Raw genomic sequence first — 14,462 nt, forward strand, 5'->3', positions numbered from 1 at the left:
AGTGAATAGCCTTTCATCTGATACTCTGTCACTTGCAAAAAGACAAGCAGCTGAACTTATTGCAAAGGCAAAAGGTGACCTCTCAGATTCTATCAAACAGAGGCATCATGATCTCGTTCGTAAAATGGAGATGTATGCAACAGAGATAGACAAGGTTACCGTTGAGTGTTCTGGGCTTATGAATACTATTGCTTCAGATACTGAAGTAAAATCAAAAGAGAAGTTGCTATCTGCCTTCACAAAATATATGCAGTCTTCAGGATTTTCAAAGAATGATGTTGATACATCTGTCAATCGGGAAGGACAACAGAAACGTCATGTCACCAAGGATTTTAATGTACATGGAGATCTTGAGGACCGGAAATCAAGCGTGATATCTCTTGTACAGATTGTGGCAAATAAGATATATAAGGGTGTTAAAGTCAAGTTGTTGAATTTCTTGAATGATTCTTCTGTCCAAGTTAGGTGGATAGAGGATGATTTTGAGCAACATGATTCAGTTACATATGATGAGTTTGAGGAGCAGATAGAAAAATGTGTTCTTGTTTCTAGTTTTGTTAATGAAATTTGGGAACTTTTTGGCTCTGATATTACTATGGAGAATGTGCAGTTTATCTCTGAAGTAAACTGGCCTTCTCTTTTTCAGGCTTGCCTATATTCCTGTAAGAAATTAATTGAACAGGTGACTGAGGTTATTCTACCAGATATTATCAAGTCAGTCATTTCTTACAATTCAGAAGTAATGGAAGCCTTTGGATTACTATCCCAAATTCGGGGGTCCATTGATACTGCACTTGAAAAACTTGTGGAGGTCGAATTGGAGAGGGCTTCCTTGTTGGAGCTTGAAAAGAACTATTTTGTGAAGGTTGGACTCATCACAGAGCAGCAGTTAGCTCTTGAAGAAGCTGCGGTTAAGGGTCGGGATAATCTGTCCTGGGAAGAAGCTGAGGAGTTAGCATCCCAAGAAGAAGCTTGCAGAGCCAAATTAGATAAACTTCAGAAAACTTGGAATGAGAAAGATATACGAAGTGCTTCTCTGAAAAAGCTAGAATCTGATATTAAAACATCACTTGCTTCTAGTGGAAGATTATTTTCAACTTTAATAATCCCTGAGCAGGGCAGTGAGTTGCATAGCAGGGGAAGCAAGGGTCTTCTTGCAGCTCTTGTGAAGCCATTTTTTGAGCTGGAATCAGTTGACCATGTTTTGTCATCTTATGGGGCTTCTTATTTAGATGAGTCCGCAAATAATGTTGCTGAAACTGTTGCTTCTACTCCTCTGTCTGGCCTGACATGGAGGTTGACCAGCTTACTCGGGAACCATTCTTTCTTTATCTGGAAAATTGGAATTCTGGACTCTATGCTTGATTTATGCATACATAATATATCATCTTCTATTGATCAAAACTTAGGTTTTGATCAGCTTTACAATGTGGTCAAGAAAAAACTTGAGATTCATCTGCAGAATCATGTCAGCCGGTACTCGAAAGAAAGACTGGCTCCTGCTTTCATGATGCAATTGGATAAACAGAATGAGAACATAGAGCATACAAGAAAGGAGGCAGATAAATTAAGACATGATGATGGACCAGTGAAGAAAGTTCACTATATGCTCGAGGAATGCTGTAATGCACATGAGAATGCTAGGACTGCTAAATCGGCTATTTCCCTAATGAAAAGGCAGGTGAATGAGCTTACTGAATCTCTTCGCAAGTCAGTTTTAGAAATTGTTCAGATGGAATGGTTGCATGACCTTTCCTTGCCCCATACCCTGAGAAGCAAGGTCTTATCTCAAAGTATTCTTGGTAATGATAAGTTTTACGTAACAATCTTAAACTTGAGCAGACCAAAGTTGTTGGAAAAGCTTCAGTCTTCAGTTTCAGCATTAGCAAATGTAACAGGGTGCTTACAAGATTGTGAAAGGACTTCTATGTCAGTGGAAGGTCAGCTTGAAAGAGCCATGGGATGGGCTTGTGCCAGCCCAAGCATTGTTGGCACTCCTGGAATTCCCACAGAATTTCACAATCATTTATTGAGAAGAAAAAAATTGCTATGGGTAACTCAAGAGCAGGTGTCTGATATTATCAAGATTTGCACTTCTGTGGTTGAATTTGAAGCATCTAGAGATGATATTCTCCACATGCCTACAGAGAAATCTTGTGGAGGGACTATCAATAATGGCAGATCGTGGCAAAATGCTTACTTGACTGTTCTAACAAGATTAGATGTTGCTTATCATTCTTTTACAGGTCAGTTTGAGATCCTAGCATATCTCTTCGTCCTCAAATTTTTAGGACTTTTACTGTACTTCACCATGTTCTCCTGTAGATTGTCATCATCATTTCTTCTTGTTCCCTTGTATCATAGGTGCTGAACAAGAGTGGAAGTTAGCAAAGAATGACATGGAAGCTGCTGCCAATAGCTTGTTTTCTGCAACCAGAGAACTCACTGTGGTCTCTGCAAAGGCAAAATCTGCTTCAGGTATGACCAAGAATTTTCTTATATTAGATATTGTCTTGTGTCAGTAAAATTAACCTTATATTTGAATGTTCTGAGATTCTTATATTTGTAACTATTACATTTATAGTATTACACTAATGAATTTTGATGTATATTTACAGGTGACTTACAAGACAATATCACAACTATGTTTGATTGTGCATATGAAGCTAGTGCGACATTATCGGCATTTGCTTGTGTTTCAAAGGGACATACTGCTTTGACATCAGAATGCGGATCTATGCTTGAGGAGGTAAATAAAAATAGTACACCATACAGTAGTTCATAAAAACAATGATTTTGACCTCTCTCTCTGCTATGGTGCCTGCTCTAGATTTAATTTAACTCTGAATGAATATTAAAATAAAAATGATGACAACACAGAGCACAGGTGTAAGGCATAATTGTTCTAGGTGAACATTGATAAACAAAATGATGCTATATATTGGATTTGCAATTTACACCTTAGGAGACATAAATGCATGGGCTAGTTTAAGATGTGGTTATAGAAAGACGACTTGATTTCTCTTGATCATGAGCTCATGCCAAGGTTTGTTCTAGGTTGTAACTTCATACCCATTTCCAGCTGTGCCTTTTCAGATCACAATGTGGATAGTGAGATTAAGGCATATATTTTTGCTGTTGTAAGGAATATTATCAGATATCTCATTGGAATTTGGTAATCATTTCTTGAATGCAGTTGTAGAAATTAAAGAACTTATCTTTGATGGACAATCCCACTTCATTGCAGACATGCGAACGGGTTGTGTTTGGGAGAAAACTGAATTCTCTTATTCCACATACCCCAAACAATGCAAGAGACTCACTAGATGTAAATATATATAGACACACACATGTATATGCTTGAAGTTGGATCAAATAAACACTGGCAAAGTATCAAATTAACTAAGGATGATACAAATCAAAGTTAGAAGTAGGATAAGGTCAACTAAACTAAGATAAGTATATGTTCACACTGTCTAAATTGATTGACATAGTGGTGATGGTGTACTGGTTTTGTCTGTATCCTAATTATAGGAAGGGACGCTGTCAAGTGAAAGGCATGCCAAACCAAAGAACATGATAATATTAGCTTCAATTTGCACTTCTTGCAAACTTTTGATGTGTATGGACGTCAATGGTCTATCCAGGCCAAGGCTGATGTCTGATTAAGCCCCACACCCCATCCCCACAGCCGCCCTTAGCCCAACTTATCCTGAGATTTGTTTATGCAAATTATGGCAGTCTTCTCTGAGCTAGGAGCCTAGGACCATAAATCAGGCCTTACAAGATCCAATTCCAAATTCCAGACTTCATATAATTCAGTTCACTATTACAGGTGCCCAGTTGCTGCTTGCACACCTACTGTTGCACTTGGAACCAATTCCTTGAGCTGGTTGGCCTTGTCCTTGTCCTTGTCTACTCCTCTATTTATTCCTCCATTCTAACACTTTAGGCTTCAACTAGCCTTAGGATATTGGTCTTAGAGATCTCCAAGCCATCTATTCCTTTATGACATTGTCACAAGTTTGGGAGAGAAAAAACTGTGATATTTTTCATTTTCAAAATGTGAGTGCTTTAAATAACATGTGCAACTAACTACCCTGAGATAAAATAGGAAACTGACCACCCCTATCCCTTGAATTGAGGGATTCGCCAACTGATTTTATCTAATTCTACTTACAGCAATATTACACTTTGACACTCCCCCTCAAGCTGAGGGATAGATGTCTTCCATTCCCAGCTTGGAAATAATCCCATGGAAATTTGTGCTATTTAATCCCTTTGTTAAAACATCAGCAAGTTGTCCTTCGGAGGGAACATATGACATACAAACCAAACCTTCTTCTAGTTTTTCCTTGATAAAATGCCTGTCAATCTCGATGTGTATTGTCCTATCATGTTGTATAGGATTATGGGCAATGATGATTGCTGATTTATTATCACTGTAAAGCCTCAAAGGTCTCTCCCATTCAATTTTCAAGTCATCCAAGACAATCTTCAACAATAGTAGTTCACAGATCCCTTAAGCAATCGCCCTAAATTTTTATTCTGCGGTTGATCTTGCCGCAACATTTTGCTTCTTGCTCCTTCATGTTACCAAATTTCCACCAAGGAGTGTGCAGCAGCCTGATGTTGACTTTTTGTCAACTATTGATCCCACATAATTTGCACAAGTGTAGGCTTCTAATGTAAGTCTACCACTCTTTTTGAATAAAATCCCTTTTCCTGGACTTCCTTTGAGATAGTGTAGAACCCTGTAAGCGGCTTGTAGATGGGATTCTGGTGGATCATGCATGAATTGACTTATTACACTCACTAAATATGCTATATCAGATTGAGTATGAGCAAGGTTATTTAAGTTTACCCACTAATTTTTGGAACATCTTATGAACTGCTGGTTCTTCCTTAGCTTCTCCAAGTTTTTTGTTAGGATCCATTGGAGTAGAGGCCGGTTTACACCCCAATTTCTCTGTTTCCTTAAAGAGATCTAGTACATGTTTTTGTTGGATAATAAAAATTCCTTGATCAGATTAAGCCACCCCAATGCCAAGAAAATACTTCAATCTCCCTAGCTCTTTTATCTCAAATTCTCTGGCTAGTTGCTATTTCAATTTATGTTTCTCTCCCTCATTATTCCCAGTCACAATAATATCATCGACATACTCTAAGAATGCAGTTAATTTTCCTGAGGTTGAATGTTTAATGAATAGAGTATGATCACCTTGACACTGTTTGTAACTCGAATCTTTCATCACTTTAGTGAATCTACCAGACCACACTTTAGGAGACTATTTTAGTCCATATAGTGCCTTGATCAATTTGCTCACTTTTTCGCTTGATTGTTCTCCTTCAAAACCTGGTGGAATGCGCATGTAAATTTCTTCATTCAATTCTCCATGAAGAGGGCATTCTTCACATCATACTGCATAAGTGTCCAATCAAAGTGAGCAGCCAAAGATAATAAGATTCTTACTGTAGTCATTTTTGCTACCGGAGCAAACGTCTCCTGATAATCAACCCCATAGGTTTGAGTGTACCCTTTTGCAACTAATCTTGCTTTGTATCTCTTTAGTGATCCATCTGCTTTGTATTTTAGGGTGAATATCCATTTACAGTAAACTATGTTTTTCTTTTGGCATATCAACAACCTCCCATGTCTTGTTCTTCCCCAAAGCATCAATTTCTTCTCTCATAGCATTCCTCCACTCTTTTGGTAATAATGCCTCAAACACAATTTTGGGTATGGAAATGTTATTCAGGCTTACTATGAATTTTTTGTAGATTGGTGATAAGTTTTTCAGTGACATATAGTGGCAAATAGGGTATAGTGGTCTGTTGGTGCATTCCCTAGTGCCTTTTCTAATTGCAATAGGAATATCAGAGTCATCAATAGAGGTCTCAATTGTTTCAATTTGCAAGGAAGGATCATTTCTTACCACGTTCTCATTTTCAATGCTCTGGTTGGCCTCTTAAACTTGCTTTGGTTTGGAACAGTAGCTCATCTGGAATGCACTTGAGAAAATCTAGGGAAAACTTGAGTAACATGGATATTTTCTGAAGAAGACACATGTTGTGAAGGAAGACACTCTGAAATCGACTCTTGGGCATCTACAAGAGGACAATTTTCAGCCTGTGAGATGATTGACTCGATTTGTAGGGGAGTATTTGCTGAAGGGATTGGACTTGATGAGGGTATAGGTAGGTCAAGAGGGCTAAATGACTCAAAATTTTCATCTTCTGAATAAGTCTTCCCCTGACGATGAGACTTTGAAAAATATGGCATGTTCTCAGTAAATGTAACATCAGCCGAAATATAGAATTTTTGTGATATGGGGTGATATCATTTGTATCCTTTTTAAGTAGGTGAGTAACCAAGAAATACACACTTAATTGCACGGGGATCCAATATTCCTCTATGGTGACTGTGAATATGCACAAAGGCAGTGCACCCAAAGGACCCTAGGGGTAAGGCCATTAGATGTTCGAAAATGAGGGAAAAAGGTATTAAGGGTGTCTGCTGGGCTTTCATTGTCTAGCACTTGTAAGGGTAACTGGTTTATCAAGTGTGTGGCAGTAAGAACTGCTTCTCCCCAATAGGATTTAGGGACATTCCCTTGGAATAATAAGGCTCTAGTGGTGTTAAGCAAATGGCTATTTTTCCTCTCAGTTTCAAAAAGGTTTCTTATAAAAACGACCTAGGTCTCTGATATCATGTCACAAGTTTGGGAGAGAAAAAACTGTGATATTTTTCATTTTCAAAATGCGAGTGCTTTAAATAACATGTACAACTAACTACCCTGAGATAAAATCCCTTGGATTGAGGGATTCTCCAACTGATTTTCCTAATTCTATTTACAGCAATATTACACTTTGACAGGGTAAGTTATGCATTTAGCATGTCAAAAGAGAGGTGTCAAACCTTTGACAAAAATGGACTTGGAGGAGAAAAAAGGTTCAAGTCAACAACTTAATTTTTATCTGAAATGGTGAGAACAGGGATATGACATCAAAATATAAGATGTATGGTCATTGTGACGAACAATTAGGAAAAATTGATTATGATAGCTTCTTTTCATCTTGTAAATGATGACAAAAAAATCGTATGGCCAGAAGGTCCTTGGCTTCAAAACAAATTCAATTGGTAAACAAACTGGGATGAGTTGGCGAGGCAGTTGTTCTCCAAGTGAGAGTTCAAGAGTATGAGGACTGTTGGTACTTAAAAAAAATGGCCTGAAAGGAACACTTGATTTTGTCCTATGGTAAAAATCTCTATATTTTATTATCCCAAGCAGTGATAAGGATCTATCTGTAGCACATGTCAGATTATCATTGTAGATTCGGGTTATCATACAGAGTAACATCTGATGGCCCTCTGTGACTGTAGTAAATTGCAGCCATTACTACTGTCATTATTTGATTTGAAATAAGCAGCCATATTAATCTGGCCTAAGCATGCTTTTTTTATAAAATATGCTAAAACTTTCATCAGAGTGAAATTAAGATAATAAACAAAAACAAACAAACAAACAAAGCATTTTGACAGATATGACAGATATTTCTGTTAGTAATTTCACACTATTCTTACTTCAACTGGTTGAAAAGCAAGTGGTAGGTGATTATTCATAAATTTTGTGATCTTTGATTGAATAGATATTGGTCAAATTTAATGTCTGATTAATATTGAAATTATCAAGAAAATTCTTTTATTTTTATTTTCCTTAACATCCCTCGTCAATCATTATGTTTTGCTTCATTTCATAGTCTGTGATTATTTCTCTGTAGGTTCTGGTTATTACTAGGAGCCTCCATGATCTTTATGGTTTGGGAAAACAAGCTGCTGCAGCACATAGCGTCCTAATGGCAGATCTTGGCAAGGTTGCAGCCCTAAGCTTCATTTGTTTTGTTACTGCACAAATTATTTTGCTCCCATATGCAATGGAGCTATCTCATTCTGTTCTAATTAATTCTATTGTTTTGTTGGATAATGCAACTTATGTCTCTCATCTATTAGGCAAATGAGATCCTTATTCCTCTTGAAGCTTTGCTTTCTACTGATTTAATTGCTTTGGCCGATGCAATCTCAAAAGACAAGGAAAACAAATCTTATATTCCTCCCATTCATGGGCAAGCACTTTACAAGTCATACTGTTTCAGGCTTAGAGAGGCTTGTCAATCTGTAGAACATTTAGTGCCATCTATAATCTGTTCTGTGAAGGACCTACATTCAATGTTGACCAAGCTTGGGAGAGCTTCAGGCCTGCATGCTGGAAATTTGCATAAGGTAATTCCATCTCATTAATAATCATTGTTGATACTAGAACTTCTCTGTAGATTTTGTTTGCTTAGCTACTTTTAGTGTAAACTGAAATACCACTATCTGGGTTTACCTATTAATGGCTTTTTTATTGTAGCCATGTGTTTTCTTTGGCTTTGATGCACAGAAGGTTGTATGAGACTCAATAATGAAGAGTGACCATAATGATGCGATACTTGATCATGTTAACTTCTTGAAGATTTTAAAACCTTGACAACTTAATAAAAATCTTTAGTGTAATATGTAGTCATGCACTTTTATTCATGTTGAACAGTGTTCGTGATCTGTTAACTATACGTTGTGCTTCAGCAAATTCTTGAAAAGAATAACACTAGTTAAATATACAATTCTTGTTGCATGATTGCTGCGACTTGTTTTTGTTCTGGAATGTCTTCCTCGAGCTTATTCTTGGATTTACATTTGATTCAGTAATAAAAGGAAAACATATGATCTTCTACAGGCACTTGAAGGTGTTGGTGAGACTGAATTTGTTAGGTCCCAGGAGCTTGCATTATCAAGATCTGATTTTTCAGCTGGTGGTGACAGTCTACAAGATGACAAGGATAAAAATTTACTTTTAGGGGGTGATGGAGGCAATTTTCAGAGCTTCACTGAGTTATCTCCACAAGGTGAAGAATGGATCTCCCCTCCGGATTGTACATACACTAGCAGCTTGGACTCGAGCATCAGTTCAAGTGAACTTTCTGCAACAAGGCTTGTTGATACAGCAGAACTCTCATCTTTTAATAATCCTGTAGCAGATGATATGCATGTTTCATGCCCAAGTACTCATTGCCTAGAGAGTGAGGCAGGTGACAATTCAGTATCTCAATTTGCAGTAGAAGATGGTGTTACTGTTGTTACTACTTCAGTGCCACCTGATCTACAAGGAAGTATGCAGACTTTGTCATCAAATAAATCTACAGGTATCAGCATTACTAGTTCTAATAATGGAGCACTAGCAGAATTACACAAGAGTAGGTTGCTGTCATCATCTTTAAATGTTAAGGTGTCCAACATTGAGCGTTGGTATAATGTGGTAGAGGAAGGTTCCAGGGACGAAAAGTCTGTGGGAAGTAAATATAGGGAATATTCTTCAAAGAAGGTTGAGGGGCATTGGGAAAATAATGACAAAGCTTCGTATACACATTCTGCAAACTCTGTTACTTGGGGTAAGATCTCACTCATTTCATTCCAGTGCTTGCTAAGAAATTAGGAAAGCAGAATTGACTGATCTGGAATTTTGTTTGGTCAGCCAATATAGTGATGTTTGAAGGTTTAAGTGTACTGCTGGATGGATAGCTCCTTTAAATAATGGAGTTAACATTTCGTTTTTCTTATTTTCTAACTTTGTATTCACCATTTTATGCTGACAGAAAAGAACTCTTATGCCTTGTCTGTTTTGAGACAAGTTGAACTGAAATTGGAGGGCAGAGAGAATGACGAGTTCAGGTAAATTTGTTGTTAGATGTTTTCCTCACCCTAAATTTTATGATTGTGTTTCAAGTTACCTTCTAATCCAACTGACCTTTGTCTTCTCTTGCAAGGTCCATGACAATTTCAGAGCAAGTGGATTATCTCCTAAAGCAAGCAACAAGCGTAGACAACTTGTGTAATATGTATGAAGGCTGGACACCATGGATCTGATCTAATCGGATGGTAATTGTACTTTCTGGGAATCTTTTCATCACCTATGGCATTATGATATATAACTGGTTTTGTGATTTTCTTCTCCATGTGCAAATCAAGGCTTGTTTGTTTTGGAAACTCAGTTTCCTTTGAATATATTTTCTTTTTTTTTTTTTGATAAAGAACTTCTCAACTGAGAAGCTGATTTATTAAGAAATAAAAGACAGAGCTGAACAAATAAACTACAAAAAACACCAATATAAACAACTAGCAACAAACAGAATTAAAAAACAAAACCAAATTCAAAGAAGGATTTCATAATCCAATAGGGAAGATCTTTGCCAAACAAGAAGAGGTTAAGAGATTGATGCACAAGACCATAAGAAGCAAGCAAAGTTGCTGGAGCCATCCAGGAGTGAGGAATTTCATGAATGTGAGCATTGCCAGTCATATCAAGAAGAAACCTGATATTGGAAATTTGAGTGTGTAGACACCAAGCTATAACATGATCAGGTCTCTTCAACATGGCTAAATCAGTATGGTAGGCGCTAAAAATATGCTTGACAGGAAGTTGAAAGTCCAGCGCAAATTGGAGAGCAACATCCAAAGCGAGCAAGGCATCTGAAGAGTTATCATCTGCAGGCTGAGAGAGGCAACCTGCAAATGAAACAAGGAGATTAGCACTGGATAAGAAAAAACCAATTGCTCTTACCTGTCTGCTCTCATTAAGAATCGCATGGGTGAATAGAAAATGATCATCAGCTCCAGAGAAGTTGTATAGAATGAGTCTTTTGCCAAGGAGGCATCTGTTGCTCTTAGAATGTTCTCTAGCATGAGCAATAGATCGGTTAACAATGGCAGAGAAATTTGGAGGGGAATTGTTGAAAATAGCATCACAGCGGCTCTTCCAAATAAACCAAGCACCCGCCACAATAACAGTAAGAGTAAACTGTGAATAACTGGGATTAGTGAGTCAATTTCCTGAGCTCAGGAAAAGAGATGGTGGTGTTCACATAGTTGCTGAGCTGCTCCCAGACAAAGATAGATTTGGGACATTGCCCAAATAAATGATTAATAGTTTCCTTAGAAATACCACAAAGAATGCAAGGAATGTCCGGGCCCAAATGCAAATTAAAAAGAAAATCGGTGGTAGATAAGCGACCCTTAAAACAGAAGCCAGACAAAATGCTTCAAATGAGGAGCAACATGTAATCGCCAAAGCATTTTCCAGCCAATCCAATTATCCGAAAAAGAAGATTTGTGGTTCAAGTGATGATAAATTGTAGCAGAAATGTTGCTACTACAAGATTTTGGATTCCACACCCAACCATTATCATAATCAGGATTAATACAGCCCAAGTTACAAGAAGAATAGTCAATTTGATTTCCAAAAATGAATCTAAAGCAACTGAAATCCCAGTTATTATCACAAATCATATCAGAAATATTAAAATGATGTAAATCAACATCCATATTAAGAAAAAGTGGGTTTAAGAGCAATGGGGATATCAAAACACCAAAGGGTCCAACATGAAAGAGGTGCTCGAGGGATTGATAGATTGAATTTTACAAAAGTGTTTAATATGAGCAGCAGAATTACACAGACCCCGGAAGAACCAAGAGCAATTGGGCGGGGCATGATCGACCCAAAAATTAATGTTACCATATTTAGATTTCAAAATATCGACCCTGAAAACATTGTCGTTATTCAAATATCCGAAAATATGTTTTGCCATAAGAGAATGTCTAGCTATTGAAAGATTTCTGATACCAAGTCCACCCTCAGACTTACCTGCAGTGATTACATTCCAGCTCACGTTATGGATGCCCTTTCCATTGTTGCCTCGACTCCAAAAGAAATTACGCACAATCTTAGAAATCTCAGACAGAGTGGTCTCAGGGATCGGATTAATTGAAATAGTATAAATAGGAATGGAGAGGATACATGAATTTATCAGAGTTTCTTTAGCAGCATAAGAAAGATGAAGACATTTCCATTTGTTGCAAGTATTACGAATTTTGTCAATCATATGTTGGAAGACTTGAGCAGCAATACGCTTGGGAGAGATAAGGACGCCGAGGTATTTAAAAGGAAAAGAAGCTAGAGGAAGGTTGAGAATGTTGCAAATGCTTTTCATCACATGTTTATTGAACCAAGAAGGAAAGAAGATTTGAGATTTAATGTGATTGGGTCTCTGGCCAGTGAGATGAGAATATATGTTCAAACAGAGGCGAATGTTTCTAGCAGCATTGCGAGAAGCATGAGTAATCAAGAGTAAATCGTCAGCATACATTAAATGGTTGAAGTTATGGCTAAGATTAGAATTGAACCCTGGGATCATGCCACTATTCAAACCAAAATTAAGGAGAGAAGATAAAATTTGAGAAACCAATATGAACAGATAAGAAGATATAGGATCACCTTGCCTAACTCCCCTAGAAGAATGAAACCACGGAGTGGGGACACCATTAATGAGGAGGGAGAAAGAACTGGATTTGAGACAAGAAGAAATCCAGGTGGGAGGAAAATTCATTTTGGTGAGGACAGCAAGAATTACACTCCAATTAAGGGTATCGTAGGCCTTTTCAATATCTATTTTAATAAGCATCCTAGGGAAGCCAATGGTATCTCTTTCAATAGAATGAGCAATCTCTTGAACAGTAATAATATTATCAAAAGAACATCTACCTGGAACAAAACCAACCTGCTCCCGGCTAATAAGATCAGGAAGGACAATTTTAAGCCGGTTAGCAAGAATTTTAGAAATAATTGTAAAACAAACATTGCAAAGAGAAATCCGGAAATCAGAAACCAACTTGGGATTATCCTTCTTAGGGATAAGAGCAATGAAGGTTTTACCCCAAGCAGAAGACAAGCAAGCAGTGACAAAAAAATGATGGATAACAGCAAAGAGATGATCACCAATAATATGCCAAAAATTCCTAAAAAATTCTACATTAATACCATCGGGTCCAAGAGACTTACCAGAAGGAAGGTCCATTAAAGTTGCATATACCTCTTCCTTAGTAACCTCCTGGATGAGATGCGCTCCATCAGAATCTGAGAGTCGAGGGAGGTCAGAAGGAAGAGCCTCAAGAATGTCCATATGAGTCTCAGTAGGGGCAGTCCAGAGGTTTTGGTAAAAGTTCAAGAATGCACTATTAATATCTGCACGAGAATAGAAAACATTGTCTATCCAAATCTTCAATTTGAGAAATAAAATTAGCATGAGATCTGATTCGAATGGTATTGTGAAAGAAATTGGAATTTTTGTCACCATCCTTAAGCCAAAGCAAGCGTGCATGTTGAGCACATTTAGTGTTATACTGGCGCTGCAAGGCTGAGAGCTTAGCATAATGCTCTATGAGAATAGCAAATGTGTTCGGATTGGAATCAGATTGTTCAAGATGATGGATCTCAGACTCAGTATGAATTAAAGCTGAATCAATATTATTAACTCCCTTGCGACTCCAAGAAGTAAGATTAGAACGAACGCGAGAAAGAAGATGAGAGAAAGAATGCATGGGGTTACCATGAGGGTTGAAATTCCAGGCTGTCAAAACAGCATTATGACAGCCTAGACAGTCCAACCAGAAATTCTCAAAACGAAAAACCTTCTTTTTATGAAACGGGAGAAAACTAGCAGAAAGGAAAAGAGGATAATGGTCTGAGAAAGAGCGGGTAAGATGCTTAAGATTGTAAGACTTAAAGGAAGCAAGCCAGTCCACATTCACAAGGCAACGGTCCAACCTAGCCCAGCGGCGAGCTGAACCGAACTGATTATTGCACCAAGTGTATGGGGAACCAGTGTACTTTAAGTCTAAAAGGTTATTGGAATCAACAAAATCTAGGAAAAGACAAGATTTTCGACTGTAATAGGAAAATGAACCCCCTTTATGCTCAGATCTGGAAAGAACAGAGTTGAAATCACCCAGAATGAGCCAGGGGATACGTAAACAGGCGATTTTAGATAACTCATTCCAAAGTAAGCACTGTTTTTGAAAATGAATTGAATTATAAACCACAGAAATAATGAAACTTTTAGAAGAAGCCTACGAGATGATAATGTGTAAAGCACGACGAGAAACAGCGATAGGAGTTACCATGCCAATAGCCTTATTCCAAAGCACAAAGATACCTCCGGAAAAGCCATCAGCAAGAATCGCAGCCCACTCCCAATGTTTAGGCACCTTTTTACAGAAACGGTCAACTCGATTCGAGTTAGCACGAGTCTCAACTAGACAAACAATGATAGGATTAAACTTGCGAATGAGACGAAGGACACGGGAAGACGTATCAATCGCTGAAATGCCTCTACAATTCCAACAGATAATTTTAGCAGAATGCATATTCATAAAAAAATAAATGGGAAAAGAAAAGTAACTTCCTGACGGGAAATGCAGGAAATGCAGGATATAGATCGAAGGGAACGGATAGAGCTTCAAGAGGAAGGGCCCCCGACCTCGAGCCTTCCTTTCTTTGTAGAAACATCAAAATACTGAGAACCTTTTCGAATGA

The 14,462-nt window shown here is 37.8% G+C and overlaps 1 protein-coding gene across 1 annotated transcript; it reads left to right on the top strand.

The window, feature by feature from the left end:
- The first annotated feature begins 91 nt into the window (after window positions 1-91).
- On the top strand, window positions 92-10,101 carry LOC120274473. Its single transcript, XM_039281009.1, has 8 exons — window positions 92-2,246; window positions 2,365-2,478; window positions 2,619-2,749; window positions 7,783-7,875; window positions 8,012-8,281; window positions 8,775-9,486; window positions 9,691-9,766; window positions 9,862-10,101. Exons 1-8 carry the CDS (start codon window positions 125-127, stop codon window positions 9,959-9,961), a joined length of 3,618 nt encoding a protein of 1,205 aa, XP_039136943.1. The 5' UTR covers window positions 92-124; the 3' UTR covers window positions 9,962-10,101.
- Window positions 10,102-14,462: the final 4,361 nt, after the last annotated feature.

Source organism: Dioscorea cayenensis, chromosome 13, assembly GCF_009730915.1.
Source record: "Dioscorea cayenensis subsp. rotundata cultivar TDr96_F1 chromosome 13, TDr96_F1_v2_PseudoChromosome.rev07_lg8_w22 25.fasta, whole genome shotgun sequence".
NCBI classification, from domain to species: Eukaryota; Viridiplantae; Streptophyta; class Magnoliopsida; order Dioscoreales; family Dioscoreaceae; genus Dioscorea; species Dioscorea cayenensis.

What these genes read in the sequence shown, in the direction of transcription:
- LOC120274473 (XM_039281009.1), top strand. Translation starts at nt 125, where the DNA reads ATGGAGATGTATGCAACAGAGATAGACAAGGTTACCGTTGAGTGTTCT. An exon ending in TGCTTATCATTCTTTTACAG is followed by an intron (nt 2,247 to 2,364) that starts GTCAGTTTGAGA and finishes CTTGTATCATAG; the next exon opens with GTGCTGAACAAGAGTGGAAG. An exon ending in TAATGGCAGATCTTGGCAAG is followed by an intron (nt 7,876 to 8,011) that starts GTTGCAGCCCTA and finishes CTCATCTATTAG; the next exon opens with GCAAATGAGATCCTTATTCC.